This window comes from Meriones unguiculatus, chromosome 3, assembly GCF_030254825.1.
Source record: "Meriones unguiculatus strain TT.TT164.6M chromosome 3, Bangor_MerUng_6.1, whole genome shotgun sequence".
In the NCBI taxonomy this organism is placed as follows: Eukaryota; Metazoa; Chordata; class Mammalia; order Rodentia; family Muridae; genus Meriones; species Meriones unguiculatus.
Genome location: NC_083351.1, coordinates 67,508,311 through 67,530,173, shown reverse-complemented (window position 1 = coordinate 67,530,173; position 21,863 = coordinate 67,508,311). Strand labels below are relative to the sequence as shown.

The 21,863-nt window shown below is 41.0% G+C and overlaps 1 protein-coding gene and 1 pseudogene across 1 annotated transcript; both read left to right on the top strand.

Annotated features, from left to right (window-relative positions):
• The first annotated feature begins 1,597 nt into the window (after positions 1-1,597).
• Positions 1,598-4,820, top strand: LOC110539819 (trypsin-4). The gene is made up of 5 exons (XM_021626642.2): positions 1,598-1,715; positions 2,576-2,735; positions 3,630-3,883; positions 4,215-4,351; positions 4,620-4,820. The coding sequence occupies exons 1-5, from the start codon at positions 1,676-1,678 to the stop codon at positions 4,767-4,769; spliced, it is 741 nt and encodes a 246-aa protein (XP_021482317.1). The 5' UTR covers positions 1,598-1,675; the 3' UTR covers positions 4,770-4,820.
• A 1,598-nt stretch (positions 4,821-6,418) lies between these two features.
• LOC110539820 (anionic trypsin-2-like) lies at positions 6,419-12,691 on the top strand (annotated as a pseudogene).
• Positions 12,692-21,863: the final 9,172 nt, after the last annotated feature.

The following is a 21,863-nucleotide window of genomic DNA, read 5'->3' as shown; positions in this document are numbered from 1 at the left end:
GCAAATGGATAGAACTAGAAAATAAGATCCTGAGTGAGGTAACCAAGACCCACAAGGACACACATGGTATGTAGTCACTAATAAGTATGTGTTAACTAAATAGTACAGGATAACCATTTTACAATCTAGCAGCCCACATGAGCTAAGTAATAATGAGGGCCCGAGGGAGGATACTTGAAATAGACACCAAACATGGATGGAGAGGAACCTGAGTGGGAAAGGGAGTAGGGAGGATACCTAATGTGAGTATCAAGTGTGGGTAGAGGAGGAGAAGGAGGTAAGAGGGCTGGGAGAGAGAAGAAAAACTGATGGTTAGGACATCTCTGGGACAAACTGGAGAACTTCCATGAAGTAGACTCTTGGGAGGACAGGTGGTGACTTAAGCTGAGACTCCCAGCAGCAGGGGACATGGGGACAGATATGACTATTTCCTATAGCCAGGAAGGACTTCCAGTGCAGGCAGGGAGATGCCAACCCTTCCCAAAAACCTTCATCCCAAATTCACACTGCCCAGAAGATGTGTTGTGATAAAAATGGAGCAGAGATTGAGAGAATGGCCAAGCAACAGCTGCCCAAAATTGAGACCCAGCCTTTGGGAGAGAGCTAACCGCTGACACTATTAATGATACTCTGTTATACTTGCAGGCAGGAGCCTAGCATAACAGTCTTCTGAGAGCCTCCATGCAGCAGTGGATCACATTCTGAAACTCAAAGCCAAACATTAGGGTTAGGATTCAGGGAATCTTGTGGAAGTGCTGGGGGAAAGATAGAGAGATTCCCCCAGGGTTCAAGAACCAACTGAGTTAACTAACCTAGGCCCTTGGGCGCTTACAGAGACTGAAGCACCAAGCAAAGAGCATGTCTGGATTGGACTTAAGCCTCCTAAACATATGTAGCTGTAGTTGTTCAGCTTGGTCCTCGTGGGTGTCCTAACAATTGTCCTGGAGGCTCTCAATAACATGTATGGAGTTGCCTGCTATAAGATCACTTTCCCATAGATGGGCTGCCTTGTTTGGCCTTTGTGAAAGAGAGTGTGCTTAGGCCTGATGCAAATTAATTGATGAGGGCTCCCCATTTCTGAGGAGAAGGAAGGGGGGAATTGGGGATGAAGGCAGGAGGGTGTGAACGGAGGGCAAAGAGGGAGGGGGCTGCAATCAGGATGTAAATTGAATAAATAAATAAAATAGTGAAAAAGCAAAAAAATCATTAGCTCATAGTTATTATACGCAGATACATGGTTTCTCCTCTTTCTTCTTCAAATCCTTGAATATCCACATATCTACTATTCCCAGGACTTTCTCACAGTAAATGAAAGAGCTTTCTGGTGAAGTTTGGGTGTATCTGAGGTCCACGGCATTCTTTACCACCTACCCACTATAGATCAGCTTGAGAAGGCCCAGCTGCACAGAGTCTATGTTTCCACTGTTTTTGCAAGCCCTCCTTTCAAGAATCAACTCCTTTCCTGTGTGCACCAAGAGGGAAAGTTTCCATATCACATGCACCTCACCTACCCACAGAGTAGACAAACAGAGCAGAGGTCATGTAAGACTCTGGGAAGGAAACCCAACAGGTGTGCTTGTGTAGGAGCAGTGGGGGCCCCTCTCCTTAGTCCCTCCTTCTCCCTCTGTTGGGGTATAAAGCAGGCCTCCCTCCACTGCTCACTACCTTTGCCACAATGAGTGCTCTCCTGTTCCTGGCCCTTGTGGGAGCTGCTGGTGAGTTCCATGCTTTAACCCACATCCTTCTCTTCCTTCCTCTTGGAGCCATGAACCCCAGCACCAAGGCTGCTTTTTCCCCTCTGTACCCCAATGTCATTTCTTCCCCTAAGAGCAGGAATGGTTCCAATCTTTCAGACTTCTCTGAAAAGCTAAATTTACTTACCCCTTCTGCTATGATCTATTGTGTGATCCGAAAGTCTGAAAAAGAAAGACATGTGGTGATTCCATGAAAAGAATCAGCAAGCCTCCTGCTTGGCCTCAACAGCTTGAGGATAGCTCAGCCATATTTCTATTAACAGAGAAATACTCCTAAATTGATGGTTAAAATCCTCCTTAAAATTCTGACTAAAGTGTCTGGGACAGTGACTTTGTATTAAGAAGGATGTTGTGGCACTATATGTATTTTTTTTAATGCCGATGTGACTTGGAGACTTATAAACAAAAATGCTTAAATCTCTTCCTATCTAGGGTATTTTACAAAATTGTTCCAACCACAGTAAAACTCTCAAGCTTTGTTATCCACAGGGTGTAAATGAAGGGTGAACATGAGATCAAAGCAGGCAGTGTATTAGACAACCAACTCTACCCCCTATTTCTAGATGCTGAGATCTTCACTTAGCCTACCCATGGTAAAGTACCAGAAAGCAGTCACCTACAGAGTATTTTTCTATTGTCCTGCTCTCTATATTTCAGACACACTGTTTTACCTTACTGGTGATGCAATGGAATCTTTTTGCCTTCATTTATGGTACTCATTAAGAATTCCTAAATAACTGAAAGCTGACAGAGGCCTGGGGTTTCCACCTTGTAGCACCTTGACTGATTATCTTATCAATGATCTCTTATCTTTATTCAAGTTGCTTTCCCTGTTGATGATGATGACAAGATTGTTGGAGGATACACCTGCCAGAAGCATTCTGTCCCCTACCAGGTGTCCCTGAATTCTGGCTACCACTTCTGTGGAGGGTCCCTCATCAATAACCAGTGGGTTGTGTCTGCAGCTCACTGCTACAAGTCGTAAGTGATGGGCCCTGATTGTACAATCAAACACTTGAATTTTCTAGGGGCATTGTTTAAGACCAGGCAATAACTGAAATCATAAATTGAATGGGAAGAGTCAGAGAGAGAAAGAGATTACTGGTTGTAGTTTATTTCATGAAATTGGAGAGAATAAGGATAGAGAATGAGAATCTTTTCACACCCCTAAACCATCAAAAATAAATCAATTGTATAAGTAACGAAAGCACAGAAAGTTGAATTCAGGGAACAATGAAACAAACAGGAAATCACACAAAGACTTTCTCAAATGATAACACTGGGTTCAATTCAGTGTGACAAATGGTTTCAGTGTGTGGACAATCTGTGCCCTTTTTAAACTCTCCATTGCAATTAATTTCACTGCATATAGAAAACTGAAAATCAATTTCTATACCAGGGTGAATAAGACCTGAACATGCATCAGAGTCAGCCAGATTATCAGGCAGAAAATCTAGGAAGAAACGCAGAAAGTGAATTCATACTGAGTCGAGAGGTGCCACAGCTGCATGAATCAAGCTATTCTTATCCCAAACTGTATATGAGTCAGTAGATTAACAGTTCATAATGATACGGTATGGTTTAAACTTTGCAAACACACAGAGAAGTAATGAAGATACAAGAATCTATTTTGTGTACAAAGGAGGGAGAGTATGTTGATGTCTAGCCTCCAGCTGCAGTCCTTCTCCTCACATGTCTTTGAAGCAAACAGGAGTTGGTTCTCACAGCGTTACTTGCACACCATGGCTCTGGAATATCTGTTATTCTAAACTAGGCCTCCTCCCCACTCCACACTCACTCAGCAAAGAGTGTAATGACTCTGGAGGACTTGAGGTACTGGAGAGGAAATCTCTAACATGCCTCTCTTTGCAACAGCCGCATCCAAGTGAGACTGGGAGAACACAACATCAATGTCCTTGAGGGCAACGAGCAGTTTGTCAATTCTGCCAAGGTCATCAGGCACCCCAACTATAATTCAAGGACCCTGAACAATGACATCATGCTGATCAAGCTTTCTTCCCCTGTGACCCTCAATGCCCGAGTGGCCACTGTAGCTCTGCCCACATCCTGTGTACGTGCTGGCACTCAGTGCCTCATCTCTGGCTGGGGCAACACCCTGAGCTCTGGAGGTAAGACAATTCATTAGCATTCTTTACAACTTTTCAGACCAAGTAAGTTTTTATGATAGAAGTACATTGCAAGTACCAGTATACACAAGATCCTGCAGTGGGTACAGGAATATTTGTTCAGAGAATGATCCCAAACTGTACGCAGGAGAGATGCAGAATGTGCCATTATTGCTTCCAGGAAAAATATCACTAATGACTATTCTGGGGTCTACATTTTTTGCTGGGCCTTATTCTCTTGAAGAATGCTCCACGGGTCATATATTGTTCAGTACCAAAATGTTGATTCCTAGCCTGGTCTAAATCTCATTTCCTTTTTATCCTTCCTTCACAGTGAAGAACCCAGACCTGTTGCAGTGCCTGGATGCACCAGTGCTGTCTCAGGCTGCCTGTGAAGCCTCCTATCCTGGACAGATCACCAATAACATGATCTGTGTTGGCTTCTTGGAGGGAGGCAAAGATTCCTGCCAGGTAACTGGCTCCCTTCTCTTAGATATACCTTGTTTTCTTACTAGTAGGACTGGAAGGCCCAAGTGTATGGTGGAAGAAGTTTTCCTTTAGTGGGTTTATGGAAGAGTGAGGAGGTTTATTCTGGATGTTATTTTTGTCATATTGTAAGAATAGAGGAAGCGCTGACAAATGGAGGCAAAGGATGTCTAGCATGGCATCATCAGGTTAGATTAGCTATGGTCCTTTTTGTACATGCCTCTTCCCTAAATGCTGTATTCCTTCATTCCAGGGTGACTCTGGTGGCCCTGTGGTCTGCAATGGACAGCTCCAGGGTGTTGTCTCCTGGGGCTATGGCTGTGCCCAGAAGGACAAACCTGGTGTGTACACCAAAGTCTGTAACTATGTGGACTGGATCCAGAACACCATTGCTGCCAACTAAGCATCATTATCCCTCTGAACTCACTATGCTAATAAAGTGAATGTTTCCTTACTTTCTGTGTCTCTGTCTGTCTCTTTATCCTCTTGTCTGTGGGAGAAACAATCCAATTTGAGGTCATCTCTGTCTACCCTTGGTATGTGGTCTACCCTGTCTACCCTTGGTATACTGTTTCATGGGACAGTATTTCAGCAGCAATTGAAAAGAAATAAAGTAAAGTTAAATGTTAGAGGAATTACAGTTTAGTTTTTTCTTTTTACAAATCATGTATTAGAAAGTTGATGTTAAAATGTTAATAGTCTTTTATATTTACATGTGATTTTTAACTGAACACTTTCATGAATGCTTTTCATTGTTTAGGAATAAATAACATGTATAATTTTTCCTTTTTAGTTCCTTTTAATTTTATTTATTCATTTTACAGTTCAGTGGTAGCCCCTCCCTCTTTTTACCCCAGTCACTCCCTTCCTTCTTGTTTCTCCTATTCTACTCCCCTAATTCTCAGAGAAGGGCAGCCCTACCCAACCACCCACCCCAAGATATCAAGTCAAGTTAGAACTGAAAGCATTCTCTTCCCATGTAGTCTAGAAAACTAAAGGGAAAATAGAAACAAACAAATAGAGACCTTTAAAGAGGACATGAATCAATCACTTTTAAAAATTTAGAAAAACACAAGCAAACAGGTGAAATAAATGAATAAAATGGTTCAATACCTGAATCGTGTAATATTTTAAACCTGCAGTTGCAGAGACCTCTCCATTCAGTTTAGAATAGTAAATAAACCTGAGAATAAATACAACATGCAAATGATGTTTCATTGGGCATGAAATTTGCATGTCATTTACAAATTCAGGTGAGTGGTGAAAGGTAGTGTAGAAAGAAGATGATTTATTCCAATTAGATGACCATCCACATCCAACCTAGGAACTTAAGCCTCTGTTTCAAACCTTAAAATTTGTGTGTGCATGCGTTCATGCATGAGTGTGTGTGTGTGTGTGTGTGTGTGTGTATGTGTGTGTATTTGATAACACAGAGTACTCTTTATTATCCAAAGTTAATGAATCTAGGTCAACATGTTTGGAAAACAAACTTTATTAGATAAAGTAAAATTTTGCTATGGAAGAGAAAAATAATGGAGAAAAGGGGTTGAAATCTAAAAGGGAGCCTAGAGTTTCACAGTGGCTTATAGAGTAGTGTATGGAACTGAAGTTGAAGAAGGAGACAAAGAATTTGAAAGAAGACCTGAACACGAGAACAGCAATGTACAATTTTAAAATATCTGTCTTTGAAAAACAGCAGAAAGACTCCACTCTGTAGCAATATGTCATGAGCATGCTGATCTTCAAGTTTGAGATACAGAAATGCTTATATCCTCAGGTAGTTCCTTTTACATGGAGTGGGAAGGAAAAATCCAAAACTCTCTTTTGCCAAATTATTTCTTAGATGTTGCTGATGATCTCCTCCCTGTGGGTTACCTGTCAGAACACAAGGAAATGAGCAGACACTAAAACAAAAGTCTTAGTTCTAAATCAGTAGTCCTCCGGACACTTCCTAGGAAGCAGCATGTTAACTGCCTTGCAGAATATTCCAGACCACACAAAGTGAAATCCTCAGACTCTGTGATCACAGAGGTATGTGCATCTGTGTTTGACATGAACCTAATGACAAAGTAAGGGTATGAGACAAAATACAGGATGAAACATAATGTCTGTGTTTGTGTTAGGCTAGCGAGACAGTGAATGTGGAATTTGTTCCATGAGGACCTCTTATTTGATAGTCACCTGCAGTAAATCTCACACTCTGACAATTGCCACTTTTTCTTGAAGTCTTGGGGGTCGCATGCCAGGATTAGATTAACTTCTTGGGTAAAAATGAATCCTTGTGAATTTATCCTTTCTGAATACCTCACACTAAAACATTTGCAAAAGGTAAATTGGGAGAATTCTGAAAACCTGACATGTCAGACACTGTTCAGTAGGACAGACCTTACCCTTAGGTTTGATCTTTAAAGCCTTTAGATTAGAGGCAAAATGCAGAACTGAGAGCACTTAGTAGAGGAATTTCGGTGTGAAGCTGACCTAATAATGCCAGGAGTTGGGCTACAACATGGCCTATGAACACATATTAGCTTTTCCTGTGGTTCACGCTATATTCTCCAACTTCCAATCAACGTATCACCTCAAACACAATTGCCACAACTTGAGCCACTTTTCCACCCTTATTTAACACCTCTACAACAGTCAATAACTTGCAGAAAACTGATGCAAAATTTCAACTCCAATTTATACCTCCCTAGGCCTACACTTGTAGTGGAAGGGTGAAAGATAAACTGTTGATAGCAAGGCTCCTCCAACTGACACATCATCACTCAATAAATGCCTCTGACAAGGTTTTACCTTAATAAATTGAGGGATGAGTATAGCTTAATACTCTTTCTACATACAAAATAAAAAAATTACAGAATACCCTCATACCTATTCACAGCTGATTCTATGATTAATACCCAGAATAAACACCATGAAAACATTTTCTCATATCCAAAATATTGGTATAATGTTCTTGTGGAATGTATACAGTTTACCCTTGTTAATTCAAATGCTGATTTCTCTACCCCATTAACTGTTTTCAATCCAGACATTGCATTGTGATGTTTATTCTAAGCATCACCTGTCTCAAGTTTGTGTAAACATGCCACCATTTGTCTCTGTAATTTCAATAAAACAACCAGCCCAGTGCTGAGTAATGGAGAGAATAGGATAGGACATCCTAGTTCAGAGGGGAGGAGAAAGAAGCGAGTGGCAGGAGTTGGAGAGGAAAGATCTGTAGGAGAGGACTTGGAACCAGGAGGAGAGATGAACTGGACCTAAGATATAACTAAAAGCAAGTATAATGTGGGAAATCTGAATGGGAGGAAACTCTGCAGGCTTGGAGGTTTAGGATGGAATAATTATTGCCCAGCAGTGTGCTCTAGGTTAACTAAATAAATCCTAGTCTCTGTGTGGTGATTTCGGTATATGGCTGGTTTAGGAATAACCACTGTTTAACTAAAAGATAAATCAATGGTAAATATTAATATTCCACAACACCAAAACATAATGCATACTTTTAGCTCATCTTCCTAAAATATGGAGTATTTACACTTAGTACAATTTTCTAGAGCCTTAAGAACTCTTAAAAATGACACATGACAAACGCAAGAGGCAAGAGAAAAATAGAACATAGTTTTGATTCGAGTACTGCACACCTGTAACATATCAGGAAAGTGCCTACATGAGTTTCATCCATCCTCTTCAAGATTCCTGCAATCCATGCCCCTCATTAAAAAAGAGAGCTAATTGAAAGCCCAGACTTATCAGGAACTCTGCACATCCTGCTGTTTCATCATTGCTGTTCTAATTGCAGGCCTCAGAATTCTTTAATTAGACCTTGTATTCAAAATAGTCAGGTTCACAGGGGAGAGGCTTAGGCAACACTGATTTCTTATCATGAGGGTACCAAATAGCCCCAGTAGTTACCAGAACCAGACCTTCCTCCAAGTTTTTAATTTACCATCCATAATGTCAGGATTTCTAAGGGTCTGAGACCCTTTCTTCCTCTTACCTCTTCAGCCTAAGAAATCACACTGTATAGACAAGGGCTTGCCTTCCCCTGTTTCTTCCATTCCAGTATTCTTCCAAAAGTCAATTGTTCTCTTTCTCTGACATGAGAAAAAAAAATTCCTTGTCACCTGTAGGTCTCCAAGTGACAACAGCTCCAAACAAAACAAATCTGATGCAAGACTCGGGGAAAGAGAAACGTGTAGTTATGTTTGTGCAGGAACAAAAATTCCACCTCCATTCTTGCCCTGAATGCTTTCTTCTACCCCATAAGGAGCTATAAAGACAGGCTCTCTTCCTGTGCCCATTAATTTCTGTCACAGTGAGTATGTTCCTGATCCTAGCCCTTGTGGGAGCTGATGGTGAGTTTCACAGCTTTCCCCAAGCTCTGTCCATTCTAATAAACGAAATATATGATGTCTATTTTACCTATATTCTGAAATTTCACCAGTTTCTCAAACCTTCTTCCACTTTCCTAGGCTCTCATTCTTTATCTTTCTCACTTTTCCTTTAATCTACTCTCATCACCAGTCTTCACTGTAATCACTGCCAAGAGAAGGGAATGTTGAAAAGTAGGACCTGGTAAAGAGATTCTATGAAATTAGCCAGCATGCACACTGCTTGGCTCCAGCAGCTCTGTGATACTTCCACCATATATTTTCTTAAAGAAAAAAAAATGTGCTAGAAGACATGGAAAAATTGTTTTGGCCAAATATTTGACCATTAGATTTCTGAACATATGTATCTTGGGTCTTGCCTGTTTCCTGGGGTTTAAGGTCCCCAGACGAACTTTATCTTACCAATCATACTTTTTTTTCAATTTAGAGAATTATTACTTTATTTTTATAAAAGATATTTGCCAAATAGATTGCCATCTGTAATTGTTTTTTTTTATTAATTACTGTTTATTCACTTTGTATCCCCCCTGTACCTTCCTCCTTCCTCCTCTCCCAATCCCACCCTCCCTCTTCCTCACCTGTGTCCCTCTCCCAGTCCACTGATAAAGGAGGTCCTCCTCCCCTTCCCGCTGATCCTAGTCTATCAGGTCTCATCAGGAGTGGCTGTACTGTCTTCTTCTGTGGTCTGGTAAGACTGATTCCCCCCTCAGGGGAAGATGATCAAAGAGCAGGCCAATCAGTTCCTATCAGAGACAGTCCCTGTCCCCATTACTATGGAACCCACTTGGATACTGAACTGCCATAGGCTACCTCTGTGCAGGGGTTCCAGGCCATCTCCATGAGTGGTTCTTGGCAGGCATCTTTTCTGAGACTGATACAGACTTTTTGGATCTTTTTCTCTCCTTGTGGAGCTCCTGTTGTCTCTAGGTCTTACTATCTTCTTTCATAAGATTCCCTGCAATCTGCCCAAAGTTTGGCTATTAGTCTCAGCATCTGCCTAGATATCCTGCAGGGCAGAGCCTTTCAGAGGCCCTCTGTGGTTGGCTCCTGTCCTGTTCTCTGTTTTCTCCCTCCTCCAATGGCCATCCTCTTCGCCTTTCTGAAAGGGTGTGAACATCTTAGCCAGAGTCTTCCTTCCTGATTAGCTTCCTACCCTGCAGGGTATCAAGGCAGATGCCAATCATACTTTCAAAGTTAAGAAATATTGATCAGTTGATATGCACTTCCCTTGTTATATCCAAGTTGGCTTGAGTATTCCATTCTATTCTTGACTTATTCTAGAGAGTTGAGTTCTGTGGGAAACTAGCCTAGGACAAATCATCCTGATATTCTAAAAAGCCAATATTCAGGTAGCATAAACAAGTAATAGATTTAAAAATAAAATAGGCAATGAGAAAAACTGACTTCTAATGGGATCCCACTAAGTGTGTACTTAGGTAATTTTTGGTGTCTCAGCCCTGATGCTCAGAAGAGATTTGAAACCTGTTGAGCACTACCTGTCTGTCCTGCAGAGCCTGATACTAGGAAAGCCTACAATCTATGTAGCCTAGTGGAGATAAATTAATCCCAGGTTTTCTACATTCCCTGTGCTCAATTAAGAAATCCTGAAGGTTTAAGCTGCTATAGAGCCAACAGCTTTATCCTCCAACACCTTGATGAATTAGCTTATTCTCATTTCCTATCTCCCCTGGAGTTGCTTTTCCTGTTGATGAGGATGACAAGATTGTTGGAGGAGAATTCAGTGCCATACCAGGTGTCTCAGAAACTCTGGGTAGCACTTTTGTGGAGGCTCCCTCATCAATGACCATTGGTTGGTGTCTCATCCATTGACTGCAGATCCCACAGCCTGGGACATATTTGCAACACAGCATCTGGGCAAGTAGTGAAGTTGTAAGGTGAATGGGGAAAGCCATGAAGAAAAGAAGTTGCTGGCAGCAGCTAACTCTAATGAGTGTTGAGTGAATTTTGATATGGAATACGAAGCCTTTCACCCCAAAGAAAGCCAGAAAATCGCAAGGATTGTGGGTCATTAAACCAAAGAATCTTTATTTTTGTTATTATAGACAATGAGAAAGGTGGATAAGGACTTTGTACAAGGACTGCTAGCTAAGAAGAAAAATGAACTCCAGGTTTTCAGAAAAAGAGCTAAATATTGGTGAAATCGATGCAGTCTCTACTATGTGTTCTCAGTCCTTACTATGAATCATAGATGGCAAGCCTTCTTAAAATACTGAACCCAGGCTTAGATTCTAGTTCTAGAGTTGGGAACAAGAATGGAAACTTCTCTCAAAGTCCCATGTCACAACACTGAGCTCCACAGGATTAGATCCCATAGAATAATAGTTTTGACAAAGCAAGAAGCATTAGTCATAGTTCCCACTGTAGTTAACAAAGACTCAGAGAATGACATGAGCATCAAATGTCACCTTGAGGCCGCATCCCTGGATGTAGGGAGGGACTGTATTCTGGCAGATTAAAAAGCAACCCAAAATGGCACTCCTTTACCCTATATACCACCAGTCTCTGAAGAAAAAATATGTCTAGGGTGCTTAACCGGAAATTGCTCACCAATAAACAGCTTCTATCTTGATATTACTCCAAGCTCTTCTACCAACCTATAGACAACACCCCTGAACAAGAAGGTTAGGAACCTAGGGATAGCTTGGACAATTTATACAAAATCTCTACCATGTCTTTTTTTTTCCAACAGCCGTATCCAAACGAGACTGGGATAGCACAACATCAATGTTTTCAAGGGCAATGAGCAGTTTGCTACTGCTGCCAAGTTCAACAAGCAGTTATAATCATAAGACTACAGACAATGAAATCATACTAACCGAGCTCTCTTCCCCTGTGACCCTCAATGCCCAAGTGACCACTGTGACACTGCCCACATCCTGTGCCTCGTATCTGGCTGGGGCAACACCCTGAGTTTTGGTGGTAAGTATGACCTTTCACCTACTACATTTCTTCCTCCCCATGTTTTCTAAAGCCAGAATGTTTCTGGTTTTGAACGTACTGGTTTTTACCTTCCAAATATATTTGTAGTACCAACTATAAGAAAACTGTAGTTGATAGCAAAGGGTTATAAAATCCCAAGAAGTTTACTCCCTATAACCTAAACAAGACAAAACCAAATTGTATTATTATGAAAACAGGATCAACAACGGTCATTTTATAAATTTAGAAAGCTACAATTCTTTGCTGAAATTTATATTCTTAAGAAATAAGAATATAAGAAATATTCTTAAGAATTAAGAAATTTATATTCTTAATGATCTCTCTGGTGGTTACTCGTGGTGTTCTGGGATGAATTATTGTTCCTCGGAGTGCTCTGATGCATTTTTCTTCTCTCTTTGACCATTACCTTTTTTCAGAATGAACAAACCAGACCTGTTCCAGTGCCTGGATGCCCCACTGCTGCCTCAGGCTGACTGTGAAACCTCATATCCTGGAGAAATCACCCAACACCATAGCCTGTGCTGGCTTCCTTGAAGGAGCCAAAGTGCCAGGTGATTGGCTCCCTTTGCATATGAAACCCCTGTTCTCCTGGGAGTGGGATCTGAATGTCTATTTTGTGAGACCAGAAGGTTCATGCAGGGGTTCAGGGGGGGGAGTGTGATCTATTCTGGATATAATTTCATCTCATTAGTGAGACTAGTGGATATGTTTCAACGAAGAACAAACAGAACCATTCTAGGGTGGCTAGAATGGGGTCTTGAGGTCAGAGTAAATGTGATTCTTTTTCTACATGCCTGTTCTTTAAACACTATATCTCCAAACCAGGGTGACTCTGGAGGCCCTGTGGTCTACAACGGGGAGCTCCAGGGCACTGTCTCTTCTGGCTGTGCATTGCCAGATAACCCTGGTGTGTATACACCAAGATATGCAACTATGTGGATGGATTCAGGACACAATTGCTGCCAATTGAAGATCTGTGGAGAGCCGAGACTCAGACGCCACTAGGTGGCTTTGACATCTCGCCCTCAAAACTGTAAACCTCCAGTGCGCATGCGCAGATTGCGTAAGCACGCTAAGGATTGCGTAAGCACGCCGGGTAAGAGTGAGCAGCCAATCAGGGTATTGACACGTCACAAGCCCGCTAAGCATGATGGGCCCAAGTCATCAGGCGGGGTAAAAGTGAGCAGCCAGTCAGGGTATTCACACGTCACTCAGGTGCGACCTGGGCTTATATAAACAGCGCCACATCGGGGGCTCCCTTTCTCCTCTCCGTTTTCCATCGCGTGACTGTAATAAAGATATCGTTGCGGGAGGATTCTGTGTCCGCGTGGGTTTCTGCCGGCGAGACTCTCACGCGGCTCCCAACAAAGATCCCCAGTCCCTGTTCAGTCAGTATGTCAATAAAGTTCATTTGCCCTCATTGCCTGTTACTTTCCCTGATGTGGCTAGTCCCTTAGCTCTGAGAGGTCCTTTCTAGGGCTTTTGAGGTCAGCAGAGATTCTCCACTGAAAGGTATCCTGAACTGCAAAATAAGCTTCATGAAATAATCACCAGCAACATATGAAACACAAACTTAAGTTCAGGCTAGGCAATGGTGGTACATGCCTTTAATCCCAGTGCTCAAGAGACAGAGACAGGCTGATTTCTGAGTCCGAGGTCAGTCTGGTCTACAGGATAACCAGGGCTGCACAAAGAAACCCTATCTCGAAAAACCAAAATCATCATCATCATCATCATCATCATCATCATCATCATCATCACCATCATCCTATCCATGGAGCCGTATATGGGGAGTTTGTTTCATTTTACTTTTTCAAGTTTGTCTGGGCAGTGGCTCTAAAGCTCTTCTTCCCTTAATACGTTAGTGAGGCTTAAAGTTGTAATTTATGTATACAATATTGTTGAGAAGACTACTGATTTCTTTGGCAGAAAAAAACAGCAGAAACTCTTCATAACCAGTATAAATCTCAGCAATGATTAACTACCTTGGCCTCTGAGTTCCCTCCTTCATATTCATTTTCGCAGCTTTGACTCAAAGTCTTCCTCTGTAATTCAAACAGGCCTTGAACTTGTGCTTTTCTTGCTTCAGGCTGCAGATGTATAGACAGAGCGCTGCACGACTATGACTGGCTCTCTACATTAAAATGTTTATGCCAGTGCAGTTTTGCTCCACCCTAACAGGAGGTTCCCTGCTTACAGTAAGTCTCACTAATCCTTCCCAAATTCCTACTTATGTTTCCATTGAAGAAATAAAAGGTTCTGAGTTTACAACCCTCTCGTCTATGAGCAATTTGCCTTCTGTTTATCCTACACAATAATACTAATACATATGTGTCATCTTGAGAATTTCATAGACATGTTCACATTTACTTCATTTTCCTTTCTGTGGTGGTTATTTCAGTTCCACAGCTAGAAAGCAGAGATTCAGAAAAGGTTGTTCACTCATCCCATCCCAGGATTGATGAGCTATTTGCATACTCACTACCAGCCTTCCTTCTCTTTCTACTGTTTGATCTCAGATGAAGAAGATCCCTCCAGCTTGATCTTTGACATCTCTCCAGCCCATTCTCGCCAACAAACACTTACCTCTGCTCCCACGCACTTCCTGGGAGTGTTCCCCAGTCACTGCCTTCCACAAAGTCTAACTACTCTTAGAGAACTGTTACTCATTCTATCCTTTCTGATTTATACCTTTCCTTGTTTTCCACACTGTTCAAGACAGCACCTAAGTTCCTTATCATGAAATACAGGTCTCTCTTTCATCTATATTCTGGTTTCCTTTCTGTTGCTGTAATAAAATTCTCTGGCCAGAAGCATCTTAGTGCCTTTCACTTTCAGGTCACAGTGCATGGTTGAGAGATATCAGAGCAAGAACTCAAGCAAGAGAAGAAAGCATAAACCATGGAGAAATGCTGCCTTACCAGCTTACTCTTTGGCTCATTTTCTCTTTTTTTTTAAATCATTCCTTTACAAATTTCATACATTATGTTTTGATCATATTTATGCTCCAAACTTCTCAAAGATCCACCCTTTTTTCCCTACCTACCCAACACATGTCATCTTCTTTTTTATTTTCTGTACCCGTTAAGTCCAATATGTGCCACCCATATTCTTGGATGGTGGTCCTCCACTGGAAGTTGGTCAGTCTTAGACAAAAATTAAAAATAAAGAAAAGAAAAAGAAAAGAAAAATGCTGACTCTACCTTTCTCAATAGCCTTCAGTTATCAATAGCTCTTCACCTAGAAATGGGTCTTCATGCTTACCTACTAGATCCCTTCTGAAATTTGGTCTGGATTAAATTTTCACTGCTATTGTGCATGCTTCCATAACCAATATGAGTTCATATATGCAGTTACTCTACTGCATCCAGAATAAATTGTTTTCCTATTATCATCTATCACCTCTGGCTCTTACAGTATTTCCACCCCCTCTTCTGCAATTGTCCCTGATCCTTGGGAAGAAGAGGTGTGATATTGTTATACCATTGAGGGATAGACATTAAGAAGTCTCTCATTTTAGCACCTCGATCAGATGTGGGCCCCTATTTAGCAGCCTCTACCACAAAAAAAAAAAATGTTTTCTGATGAGAGTTGAAAAACTCACTAATCTATAATAATGATGATGATGTCATTGGGAGATAGTTCAATACTATGCCCAAAAGTATACTTGCAAAAGAATAGTAATAGGTCTCCCCAAACAGTCTATGATCTGTCTGACCATGGATTCTTGGCCCTGACAGTAATGCTAGTTATTGAGTTCAACTTATGGAATGGGCCTTAAATCCAGTCAGAAAATGACTGGTTACTCCCATGATGGTTGTATCACTGTTACAATAATGAGCATGTCTTGTCAGCCCAGTCATTAGTGTATATCACAACATTCACAGATGGATAAGACTAGCAATTACTTTTCTGCTGTGATACTATGAATAGCACCTTCCAGCATTATGAGAATCTAGGAAGTAGAGATGAAATTTTCAGGTCAGTAACAGCTTGAGTACTTTATGTTCTATGACTCATTTATGTGGCATCTTGAGCAATCAGGCTGTTCCATCAAGTTGTATAAGATAACCAAGAGTAATGGCAATAGAATGTAATCATTGGATGCATGTGGGACCTTAGTGGGCAACAACTCCAAAAGATGTAACACATTCCTGACACTGGTCTTATTTGTTAGTCTGTGGCTTCAAATAGGGGCATTTTCACCCTTTTACAGGGTAACTCCATTTTTAACTTTGTATGTATATTTATAAATATTTAAAGGCTTTTTAGTAATAAGCTTCCACGTGACATTTTGAAATGTCTTTAGTAATAGTTATCCCATTTCATTACCCTCTAAAATGCGTTCCTGCACTGAGAACCCTCTTTACTCCATTCGAGGTAGGGACCTCAGATTCACAATACCAACTTCGTTTGTCCCTGGCAAGTGTCATTGGCCACTATGTCTAGATAGAAATACTCAACTCCTACCACCAACTCTACCCATCCTTTTCTAGTCTGTCTATACTTGTCATAAGCCCTTGTCCCTGTCTTTATAGGGATCCTGATAACTCCGCCCATCCTCAAATAAGGAGTCTGCAGTGGTTCGACCCTTTATTATTTGCTAACTCATTTTAAGTTCTTTGTGCTTTAGTTCCTTAACTGAGACACCCTCAGGGTAGGAATTCTCAAGAATTCCTTGTACAAATGCTTGTTCTTTTTTTATTTTTTAATTAATTTAATTTTTTTCTTCATTAATTACACTTTATTAGCTTTGTATCCCCCTGTGGTGCCCTCCCTCCTCCCTTCCCAATCCCTCCCTTCCTCCACCCTCTGCATGCATGCCCCTCCTCACGTCCACTGATTTAGGGGAGGACTTTTTTTCCTTCCTTCTGATCCTAGTCAATTAGGTCTCATCAGGAGTGGCTGTGTTGTCCTCTTCTGTGGCCTGGTAATACCGCTTCCCTCTCAGGGTGAGGTAATTAAAGAGCAGGCCAATCAGTTCATGTCAGAGACAGTCCCTGTTCTTATTACAATGGAACCCACTTGGATACTGAACTGTCATGGGCTACATCTGTGCAGGGGTCTTAGGTTATCTCCATGCATAGTCCTTGGTTGGAATATCAGTCTCAGGAAAGACCCCTGTTTCTCAAATTTTTTGGTTTTGTTGCTCTCTAAATGCTTGTTCTTGTATAAAATTTTTTGGGGGGTAAAATTTGTCCTGCCTACAAGATAATGCAGAAGTTGTGGGAGTGGACAACCAATGATGGGCCAGCTTGAGACCCAGGCCATAAGAGAAAGCCCACCCCAGACACTGCCTGCAAGGCCAGGACCCAGGGGTTGGATAATCCAAAGACATAGGATAGAAAATGATTCCTAATGATATTCTGGTATACTCATAGAGTCACATGTAACCCAACTGTCACCACAGAGGCTTCGACCCAGCAATTGAGGGCAACAGATGCAGAGACCGACAGCCAAACATTAGTCAGAGCTTGAGGAATCCTGTGGAGGAGAGGAGGAAGAACTGTAGGAGCTAGAGGGATCGAGGACACCACAAGAACACCCACAGAATCAACCAATCTGGGTTCATAGGAGCTCCCGGAGACCAAACTGACAACCAGGAAGCCTGCATGGAACATACCATGCAAATATATTACAGTTGTGTAGCTTGGTCTTCTTGTGGGACCTTTAACAGTAGGAGCAGGAGCTGTCTCTGATTCATTTGTGTGCTTTAGGGACCCTTTCCACCTGCTGGATTGCCTAGTCTTAATGCATGTTGATGCCTTGGTTGATAGATATCTGTGGGAGGCTTGCACTTCTCTGAAGGGAAAAAGAAGAGGAGAGGATGCAGTGGGGAAGAGTGGAGTGTAGGGAGGGGCTGGGAGAGAAGAGTGAGGGAAAACTGTGGTAGGGATGTAAATACAAAGAAAATAAATGTATTCATAGTTTTAAAAAAAGAATAAATTAAATAAGGAAAGGCTGCCCCCTGCTGTCCATGTGTATGATTTCTCCCCAATGTTGTTTGTGTAGGTTAAAAAAAAATGAATAAAATTTTAATTTTAATTATTTTATTATTTATTCATTTCATATTCTGCTTGTAGCCCCCTCCTGCATCTCCTCCTGGTCCAACCCTCTTTCCCTCTTCTTCCCTTATCTGCCTCCCCTAATCCACTGAAAGGGAAAGACCTCCTCCGCTACCATCTGACCTTAGCCTATCAAGTTTCATCAGAACTGCCTAGATCCTCTTCCTATTTGGCGTAGCAAAACCATGATGCCGGGGTGGGGGTGATCACAGAGCAGGCAACCTAGTTCATATCAGAGATAGCCCCTGCTTTCCTTACTAGGCCACCCACATGGCGACTGAGCTGCTTATGGACTACATTTGAGCAGGATGTCTAGGTCCTCTCCACGAATCATCCTTGGTTGTTGTATCAGTCTCTACAGGCCCTCCTGGGCCCAGATTTTTTGGCTTTGTTGGTCTCCTTGTGGAGCTCCTGTTCCTTCCAGATCCTCCTATCCCTCTCTTTTTCCATAAGACTCCCTGTGCTCTGCCTAAAGTTTGGCTATGAGTCTCAGCATCTGCTTCCATCCCCTGTTGGAGTTTTTCAGATAACATCTATGGTAGGCTCCTGTCCTGTTCCCACTCTTCCACCACTTCTGGTGTCTATCCTGTTTTCCCTTCTGAATGAGAATTAAGCATCTTCAACAGGGTTCTCCTTGTTATTTAGCTTCTTTAGGTGTGTAGATTTTAGTATCACTATTCTACACTATATGGCTAAAATCCACTTATAAGTGAGTATATACCATGTGAGTCTTTCTGCTTCTGGGATACCTCACTCAGGATGATCTTTTCTAGTTTCCACCATTTGCCTGAAAACTTTGTGATTTCCTTGTTTTTAATAGCTGAGTAGTATTCCATTGTGTAAATGTAACACAATTTCTATATCCATTCCTCCGTTGAGGGTCATCTAGGTTGTTTCCAGATTCTGGCTATTAGAAAATAAAGCTGCTGTGAACATAGCTAAGCAAATGTCCTTGTTGTATGGTGGAGCCTCTTTCGGGTACATGCCCAGGAGTGGTATAGCTGAATCTTGAGGTAGAGCTATTCCCAATTATCTGAGAAAACAACAGATTGATTTCCAAAGTGGTTGTACATGTTTACACTCTCACTAGCAGTGGATGAGGTTTCCCTTTCTCCACATCCTCACCAGCATGTGTTGTTATTTGCATTTTTGATCTTAGCCATTCTGGTGAGTGTAAGATAGAATCTAAGATTTGTTTTAATTTGCATTTTACTGATGACTAAGGAAGTTCTTAAATGTTTCTTTAAATGTTCTTCCACAATCCGTACTCCTCTGTTGAGAATTTTTTTTAGCTCTGTACCGCATTTTTAATTCAATTATTTGGTTTGTTGGTGTTTAATTTCTTGAGTTCTTCATATATTCTGGATGTTAGTCCTCTGTCAGATATAGGGTTGGTGAAGATTCTTTCCCAATCTGTAGGCAGTCATTTTGTTCTGTGACAGTGTCCTTTGTTTTACAGAGCTTTTCAGTTTCATGAGGTCCTGTTTATTAATTGTTGATCTTAAAGCCTGAGCTCTTGGTGTTCTGTTCAGGAAGTTCTCGCCTACGCCAATGAGTTTAAGGCTCTTCTCTACTTTTTCTTCTGACAGATTTAGTGTACCTGGTTTCATGTTGAAGTCTTTGATCCACTTGAGAATAGATGAAGATTTTAAAATGTTTCAAGATGTTACCATCTTTAATTTGGTCTCAATGGACGGATGAGGGAACTGGAAAAACCCCATCAGATACTATAACACTAAGATATATGGTACTACTATCTTCAAGGCCAGATGAGATTAAGGTACTCAGCTACATGATTAAAAGGAAACAACTCTGTATTAGTGAGCAAATCATTGCTAGGAAGAAGAGTTAAGCGAGATGTCAAAAGGTGAAAAAAACACATCAAAAAGAAATATATTGCTCAATGGAGAAAAGAATAAAGAACAGACTTTTTCACCTTCCAGATGGCATTAAGTGGCTGGTCTTTTTACTCAGGCGTAGAGTGGAGTAATAAGTTATCATTCTTGAAGGACAGGCTGCCTCTGCTTTGTCCTGCATCTACTTCAGAGCATCATAACTAACATTCTGGCATTATCCACGTCTCACAATTTCTTATTTGGCCCAGGGATGAGCAGTGAGTCCCAGGCATCCCACTGTGACAAAGCACAAAACACTTTCTGGTTATGTATTTAACCATGCTACCAAACCCAGTCCTAGTAATTTTGATTCAAAAGCCTATGGGAATTAGAGATCTGCATATTGACAATTTTTCTAAGGAGACTGGGACTCTCTGATCAAGCCTTGGATCATGAAACACCTTCTCACATAAACGAATCTTTGGAAAAAGTAATGGCTTAAAACCAAGTATTTTTTAGTAGAAGATTTTCATATATTTTATAGAAAATGACATTTTATTGGTTTTTATCCATTGGTACTGATTTTTAATTTTATTTAAAACAAATAATATAGGTATACGGCTCCAAAATAGAAATCTTGCGGTAAAATCAAGAATGAGATATGGCCCTGTGCTCTGCATGTGTCCATGTCACTTCTCTTTGGTTGGCAATTATTTTAAATAGATTGTTTCGGAATTTTTGTTTTGTAGTTCTGAAGCATCAAATTCAGGGTCTCCATCTTTCCATGTAAGCAATCTCCCAATGAGCTGCAGTATCCACCCTCTTCTCAGTGTTTCTTTTTGAAGAGGCTTGTACACAAATCCACTGTGATTCTCATCAGTTAATTCTTATGTCCTGGACGATTTGTTAAACAAAGAGCATATATCTATGTGATTCTGTACTTTGGTCCTTTCCAGTTAACATTGTGTCAAAGAAAGCACACTGATATAAAACACACCCATTTAAACTTCTTTAATCCTTAAGTTTTTTGGAATTTTTGAGACAAGGTCTGACTCTGTAGACCAAGTTGGCTGTGGATTCATAACAATGTTTCTGCCTTGGCTTTCCAAGTGCTAAAAGTTTCATTTGCATGCAACTGTACCTAACAGGTAAATTCCCTTGGGCAAGGTTTCTGGGTGAAAATAAAATTGCATTTACAGTTTCATAGTTGTTTTCTAGTTATTGTCTAAACAGGTTGCTTTATAATTTTTGTATTCCTGCTAGCAACAAATATACTAAAGTCTTTATTTCACTGCAAAATCCTCCAGGAAAATAGTTTTTAATAACCCAATTTCCTCAAATTACTGAAAAGCACCACTTTGATTTCTTTTTCTCTGAAATGTCTGCAATTGCTTTTTTTTTTTTTTTTTTTTTTTTTTTGAGCTGCTGAACTATCTTCTCATTGATTACTAACCCTGACAGTAAGAATGCAAATATTTCCCAGGTTTTCAGTTGGCTTTTGATTTTGTTTCTATTTATTTTATTCAAAAGTGACAAAATTCTATAGTCAATTCTGTCTTTTCTTCACCAGGGCTTTAAGTTGCCATTTGACAGGAAATAAAAGGAAGCATCACTAGGGGGAAAGTTGCTGAATTTTGGAATCAGATTGTCTGTTCTTGAAACTGAGTCCCAAAGTACAGCCCAAGTTGGCCTGAAACTCAGTTTACTGACCAGATTAATCTCAAACTCAGAGATATGCCTGCTCCTGTCTGCACAGTGCTAGGATGTGTGTGTGCCTCCACACCCTACCAGACTCGTCTTGAAACAGGGAAATTAAAATATATACCAACACCTTGAAATGTCTTCAGAGAAAACCAGCATGGCCTTGTGATTATATTAGGATGATTTCTAAATTGTGTCTCTACCTAGCCTCCATGAGGACTTGTCCATAACTCCCTTTGCCTAACAGAATGGGTAATAACATGGTAACATATGTGATCATGTCACCTCATTTCATACCCATTCCTGGAAATATGGTGCACTCTTCACCATCATTTTAAAATGTCAAGACCTTACTTAGGCCCTTGAGAAGGCTCAAGTCTGCTACACAGAGAGATTCTGGGGACTGCAGAGTCTTGTTCTTAGGAGGAAGATGTAACCTCTGAGTGATGCATAGCCTTGGGGCAAGGGCGGAGCCAGGCTGCATTGGGGGCTGTTACTTCTTCATAGGGTGGTTCCCCTATGTGATGAAAACTTGAGAAGG

Bases quoted from the DNA above. Each gene is read 5' to 3' on its own strand.
- LOC110539819 (XM_021626642.2), top strand. From the start codon at position 1,676: ATGAGTGCTCTCCTGTTCCTGGCCCTTGTGGGAGCTGCTG. The intron at 1,716-2,575 runs GTGAGTTCCATG...TCTTTATTCAAG, and splicing joins GGCCCTTGTGGGAGCTGCTG to TTGCTTTCCCTGTTGATGAT. The intron at 2,736-3,629 runs GTAAGTGATGGG...TCTTTGCAACAG, and splicing joins GCAGCTCACTGCTACAAGTC to CCGCATCCAAGTGAGACTGG.